The sequence below is a fragment of the Sinocyclocheilus anshuiensis genome, unplaced genomic scaffold (assembly GCF_001515605.1).
Source record: "Sinocyclocheilus anshuiensis isolate Anshui unplaced genomic scaffold, SAMN03320099.WGS_v1.1 scaffold1393, whole genome shotgun sequence".
In the NCBI taxonomy this organism is placed as follows: domain Eukaryota; kingdom Metazoa; phylum Chordata; class Actinopteri; order Cypriniformes; family Cyprinidae; genus Sinocyclocheilus; species Sinocyclocheilus anshuiensis.
In genome coordinates this window covers 48,962-56,131 of record NW_015548343.1, presented here as the reverse complement: position 1 = coordinate 56,131, position 7,170 = coordinate 48,962, and the positions used below count along the sequence as shown (strand labels likewise).

At 38.2% G+C, this 7,170-nt stretch overlaps 1 protein-coding gene across 1 annotated transcript in view; it reads left to right on the top strand.

Moving 5' to 3' along the window:
- LOC107656603 (voltage-dependent calcium channel gamma-4 subunit-like) overlaps positions 1 to 7,170 on the top strand; it is a 14,106-nt gene that overhangs the window by 3,693 nt on the left and 3,243 nt on the right. The window contains exons 2-3 of the mRNA XM_016444498.1: positions 394 to 664; positions 2,884 to 3,111. Coding sequence (XP_016299984.1) covers positions 634 to 664; positions 2,884 to 3,111 — 259 coding nt within the window. The 5' untranslated portion in view covers positions 394 to 633. The remainder of the gene's footprint in view (positions 1 to 393; positions 665 to 2,883; positions 3,112 to 7,170) is intronic.

Sequence of the window (7,170 nt, the reverse complement as noted above, 5' to 3'; positions counted from 1 at the left end):
GAATACAGCCTGCCCACCCCCCCCTCCCTCCACACACACACACACACACACACACACACACTAGCATCACCTCACTCACCAACATCACACACCATCCTGTTCTGTTCTCGACTTCAGAATGCGCTGTTGCCATGGTGATGGAATGGCGCACGCTCTGTCTTGCTTTCTCTCTATTCTCTTTATCTTTATATATCCCTTGCTCTTCCCGCGGATGTATGGGCGATGTAACCATCTAGATTCACCGCTCGCCTGGATGAAATACATGTACTGCTGTCATGATAATGATCTTTTAATGGCAAGAATGCAATCTCAAGCTGTTTTTTCCCCTCCAGCATGCACCTTAAACATGTTGTGTCTCTTTCAGCTCTGTTCTCATTGTTTGTTTCTCCTCAGGAGGAGAAGCAGTAGGATTCCTGACATGAAATCTCTCTAAGAGGAGAAAAGCAGCGAAACCTAGAAAATCTACACCCACCCACGGGCAGGAGACAGGGGGAGAGAGAAAGAAAGAAAGAGAGAGTGGAGGGGAGCGTGAAAGAGGGGAGAAAGAAAGAGCAAGGGATAACAGTCGATGGATGCTGCTTGGACACTCTGGTTGGTACAATCTTCAGTGACAAGGACCGGAGAGCTGCAGGAATGGATGGGAAGGGAAGACACATTCCTCCAGGTAATCGGATCTCATTAATGGCTGCCGGTGCTGTGCAGAGACCACTGTGTCTTATGCTTGTTGTCATGTTTAGTGAAATGCTCTTGAGTGAGAGTCTGAACGTGTTCTGCTGGATGACGGCATCATTTTCAGCTTACTGTTGTCTTATCTGGGAACTTTCTTGCAGACATCTTCAGATGTTCCAGAAGTGTTCATTGTCAGTCTTAGTTTATGCGTTCTGCTTAGTTTCTCATGAGTTCATTGTGTGCTTTATTTCTCTGATCTCTATTTGGAATACTTGATTGGTCAATTGTGGAACTGAGCTGTAAAATGTTTTTTGGACACTAAACCATTGTCCATGGAAACATGCCGGTGCTACTTTCATGTCACTCAGATCATGAAGACATTGTTATATTGTAACAAAACATTTGAGCTAAGTAGTCCATAGAAAAAGTACCTTGAATTGCAGAATAATTATAATGTAGAAATTCATATTATAAATATATAATTATAATAAGATGATTACATTTTTATAATTTTTAATATATTTAATATTATATTATATATGTATTATTATATACACAATAACTATAATGATATAATAATATTGTCAGGTGTTGCTACTGTGAGGAGCGCGGAGACCAGGAGCACAAAACAAAGGAGTTTAATTCTTTTTTTTTCAGGGAATCACACATAGCGCAAGGAGTTGACAAACAATTCCAGACAAAGATTCAAATATGTAAACAAATAAAACATATAAAAAAATGAAATTAAAATAAAATTTGTGAAAAATCCATATACCATTTCAATATTAATTGTGATTTGTTCTCTCTCTCTCTCTCTCTCTATATATATATATATATATAGTGCTGAGTGTTGTTGCATGTTGTAATCAACGATTTTTCATAATATAAAGCTAATCTATTACTAATAGATCAGTATTTCATATCTACATATATTTTTATATTTAATAATATAATATTTATAATATAATATAATATTTAATAAGTAGTGTAACGTACACTCAGCTGGACATTATTGCATCATTTAAAAACTGCATTTTGTATTTACTTGCATTATCTTTGTGTAATATTTAAATTTGTTTGATGATCTGAAACATTAAAGTGTGACAAACATGCAAAAAAATAAGAAATCAGGAAGGGGCCAACACTTTTTCACACCACTGTATATATATATATATATATATATTAGATCTTTTTTACCCTCTGTTTTTCATGTTTGGGTTCATTATGTTATTTTGTAATGGTCTATCTAAAGTAATATAATATGGAAAAACTCTCCAAAGAATACCTTAATATGTCAATGAATAATCTGGTTCTTTTTCAATTTGCACAAAAAAAGATTCAACCGTCTATAGTTAGGAAATGGTGGCCATGTATAATCATTTTCTATAGTTAGGAAATGGTGGCCATGTATAATCAATTTAATTTGTATCACTGTTACCGAAATCATTTTTTCAATAAATTTTTCATTTAAGTGTTGTATTAAACATAAAACGTCAGTCATGTGATTGCTCTAATATGTTCTTGTAGCACTATTTGAGATTCACTGAACAGAGATTTTGGTTCAGCTATGTATTTTTTGCAGTATGCATTCAGTCAGCGGACAAATTTAGCTTTATTAATCAGAAACAATCTAATCTTCTGCAAGGAAGCACTGGACCATAGCCCTAAATATCTTTCGCCCAGATCAACATGCTTGAATTGCTCCTTATAAAAGATCTATCCATGCAAAGAAATGCTCAGTTACAACTGTCTCGTGACTGTTCACAGTAACTGCCTGGCAACTACGTGCCCATGGGACTATGAGCAGTTTGGTTATGATCTAAAAGCTGTGACCTTTTTGACCTCTGCACTTTATTGCAGTATTTATTTTTTTATTGTATATTCAGAGATGTGCATTCTTCACCAATGTTGCATTGGCATTTGCTCACCATCTCAGCAACCTATATTTGGACACACTGATGTCATTTGTGCATCTTGGTTCAAATGTCCTCACAAAATGCAATGTGAACTGATCTCCCAACACTTGATATGTTCTGCAGGATCACACGTTCATCTCATCTACTTCTTCCTGTAACCTTGGGCTCCGATTACAATCTTTCTTCATGTTTTTTATTTATACCCATCTTTTCAACACTGTCCACTTCACTAAGCTTTCTGTTCATACTCTTATAGCTCCTCGTTTAACCAGAGCCGTGTTTCTGTTCATGACTTCAGCCATGGTGTGGTGCGAGCGGGGAATTCAGGTGCTTCTCACCACTGTGGGAGCATTCGCAGCCTTCGCCTTGATGACCGTGGCCATTGGCACGGACTACTGGCTGTACGCTCGGGCCTTTATCTGCAACAGCACTGCCAACTCCTCTCAGGATGACCCCCACAACAAGGACAAGAAGGATCCTGGAGCCCTCACCCACTCCGGACTCTGGAGGATTTGCTGCCTGGAAGGTAAGTGAACGGTTGTGTTTGTGTGTGTTGTGAAGGAATGGGCCGTGTATGTATGGAAGGGGAAATGGTGCATGAAGAAGGTCCCTACCTGTGCAGTTTGCGCAAGTGATTCATGGAAGTTATATTGCAGAGGGGAAAGTGGCTGAATTTGAGATTGTGTTATGTGTTACGGTCTGGACGACCAACCTAACATTGCAGTTCTTTTTGCAGCTCTGTTTTGATCAATGCCGCTTAATAGACATTTTTAGAGGGGCAGTTCAAGTGCTCAAGAGCTTTTTTGGAGTGCATTTTATGTACAAACATGACTGAATCTGTCAGGAAAGATAGTTTGGGGTTAGTAAGATTTTTTTTAATGTTTTGGAAATAAGTCTCTTATGCTCATGAAGGCTGCATTTATTTGATCAAAGCTGATTTTTCAGCAGCCATTATTCTAGCCTTCAGTGTCCCACGATTCTTTAGAAATCATTATAATATGCTGATATGATGCTTAAGAAACATTTATTATTATTATTAATGTTGAAAACAGTTGTGCTGCTTAATATTTTCTTCAGGATTCTTTAATGAATAGAAAGAACAGGATTTATTTGAAATAGAAATCTTTTGTAACATTGTAAAAGTCTTTAATGTCTCTTTTGATAAATTTAATGGATCGTTGCTGAATAAAAGTATTAATTTCAGTCCTTTCATGACATTTATATTTGAATTGTCCTTTTCTGAACATTTAAATTGCAAAAAAATCAGAATCAAAGCATTACAGAATTAAGCAGTAAGGTGACTATATTCACAAAATAACATGGCCTCAAATGCCGTATTGCTTTTACAAAATGAGTAGCCTACAACTTTAAAGGGGTCTTTAAACGCCCGCTGCCGTCACCACTGTCGAGCTAGGTGGGCGTGGTTTCAGCAACCAGCTCCCGCCTTTTTGCCCATTTTCGATTATCCGGGAGTGACGCGTGGTGACGCGCTGCCAAGATGGCGACGGCCGGCTCTGCCCACTTTGAGCTTCAAAAACGCTCTTCAGGAACTTACGGGTAACGTCACGGACACTACGTCTATGTTTTTATACAGTCTATGGTCACATTAGAAGCTTATTGAGTTGTTGTCTATTACAAAATTTCAAATGTCACTTACGAGTTTTCTTAAAGGGGTCCTATTATGCTCTTTTACAAAGTCTTGATTTTGTTTTGGGGGTGTACTAGAACAGGCTCTCATACTAGGTTGTTTGAAAAACATTATTTTTCACATATTTTACATTATTACAACACCTCTCTCCCCAGTCTGGCATGAACGGCTCGAATAGTTCTGAAATACGAAATGTGCTGTGATTGGTTAGCTGGGCCAGTGTGTGTTGTGATTGGCAGCACTCGGCGCCTGGTCGGGAAATGTCATGCCCTTTACCATAGCCGCCTGTGCGTTTCAGCGTAAATATTGTGTCAATATCAAATCAATTTGAGCGCGATTTAAACCCTGATCATTGTAACCACTCTAAGTTTGTCTGCCTTGGGAAAGCTAGCGTGTCTCCGACATAGTGATAACACTTGCTGCCTTCTCTAGTGCAGCTCAACCAGGTCTCGTCCCATTCGTCGATATTTGTGATACAGTCTATGGTGATATCACAAATCCCGGAAATTATGCGTTGTAGTCCAAACGAGTCGTTCATTGTAGTTTTTGAAAAATGATTTCTGTTAAATAAAATATCTCCTTTTGAATTGGACTTTGAGCTTTGTAACTTTGCAGATATTTTTTATGCTCAAATAGCAACATTACAGACTAACTAAAGTTGAAAAAGTGAAAAAGCATAATAAGACCCCTGTAATATTAAGGACACAAATTTTCTTTGAAATTTTATCACATGATCACAATAAGCTTCAACTCTTTTTAAGAGTGAGGTCTACAAATGTCAACATGCGATTCAGTTTTGGCTTCCACATGATTTTTTTTTTTTCTCCATTAAGATCTGTTTCTTCCTGACTGCAGTCAGATTGATTCACTCATATTTAATAATATGGTTCATTAAAAAAAATAAAATAATTATCATGTTACCACATCAAGTACATTTTTTAGGTTTAGGAAGATTGTTGTTACAGAGAAAAACAAAACCAGGCCAGTGAATCAGAACCCTAACACAAACTGATTTCACTGTCTAGCTTTAGGGTTACTTTAAAGTGATCAAAAGCATTGTAGGAAGCGCTGCCTTCAGATCCTTTTAACCATTTTAACCATTGGGCTCTGCAATGCGGGGTGTCCATGTTAAGCTAGTTGTTTTAACAGTACAGTACCTCCTTTGCTCTAGCCAGGTCTCAAGAGACAGGTTTGAAACAGAAATGGGCTGTATTGTTACCATTTGCATTGTAAAACCTATGAGTACATGTCAATGGCTATGATTATGTGGTGAGTCATTGCAGGTCAAAGGTGCCATGCTGCTCTCTCGTTGCATTTGCAGCATAATCAAACCAGACAAAAACAAAGTCATTTTGACTTATTATATTGCTCCCTTTGGTTCTTTGCTTTATATAGCGCAAACTGATCTGTTTTTTAAGGGAAATGTTCTTTACTTTACTAAGTGTTTCTTATAAAATTGCACTGTCCACTATATAATAAATGTAAAATATTAATAAGTTTTGCAAAAATTATTCTGTTGCAAAAGTCTCTACACATTTTCATGTAACAGGTAATATATATTATAAGTAAGTGAGCGATTCAGTAACAACCAGTAATGCATGAGTTTGTGATTCTTTTTGAACAATTGATTAAAGGTGCCATAGAATGGAAAACTGTATTTACCTTGGCATAGTTGAATAATAACAGTTCTGTACATGGAAATGACATACCGTAAGCCTCAAACACCATTGTTTTCTCCTTCTTATGTAAATCTCATGCATGCAAAAGACCACTGAAAAATAGGCGAATCAGAACATAACACCGACTGTGACGTTACAGTCGGGATCACTAATAGTTACGCCCCCGACATTTGCATATACCTGCCCATGTTCTATGCCTGCCGCCAGCCGAACCTGCACAGCCCAATCATCAGAAGTTCTGCAGGTATTGTGAAGAAACAAGCGAGGATAATAGCGAAAATGGCAGATCATGGAAATAAATGTTATGTTCCAGGCTGTGCAGGGGATGTGATGTGCAGGGATGGGTTGGTGTCTGTATTCAGAAAGGCACGGAAAACAAATAATGCACGTTCTAATAAAATAACGCGAGCCACTAAAGGGACATGGTTAGCTGCTTGCTAGCGGTAGCCTGTTATATTACAGTACATTGACTGAGGATGATGGCGAATGAATTACAGATTCTGAGCACCACTGACAAGCATCTGATCTAGTAAAATGTGTGGGAAGTACTGCTGCTGTAGTTTACACAGAGCACGTGCGATCGCAAATCTCGAAAGTGAAAGTAAAAAGCCGTCGTGCATTCGAAAGCAGCTTCAATGCCCCGCATATTAATAATGTTCCAGGCTGTGCAGGGGATGTGATGTGCAGGGATGGGTTGGTGTCTGTATTCAGAAAGGCACGGAAAACAAATAACACGTTCTAATAAAATAATGTGAGCCACTAAAGGGACATGGTTAGCTGCTTTCTAGCAGTAGCCTGTTACATCACAGGACATAAGATTTCACTTACCACATAAACAGAGTAAGGAGAGATGACTGAGGATAAAGGCAAATGATTTACAGATCCTGAGCACTACTGACAAGCATCTGATCTTGTAAAATGTGTGGTAAGTACTGCCGCTGTAGTTTACAGAGCACGTGCGATTGCAAATCTTGAAAGTGAAAGTAAAAAGCCATCGTGCATTCGAAAGCAGTTTCAATGCCCCGCATATTAATAGCGGCTCCCTGATGCCCGCATTTTATATACAGTATAAGTACCCAACGATATAACGGCGAGAGACAGTATTGAAATATATATTTTCCCTGTGTTTCCTTCCTGCCGTGTGAGCTACTGATATGAGCTGCACTGTGAAACAGCCAATCAGAGCAGAGCTCAAAATTATTATTCATGATCCTTCCAAATAAGGTAAAAACAGACCATTTGTGACCCTGGACCAAAA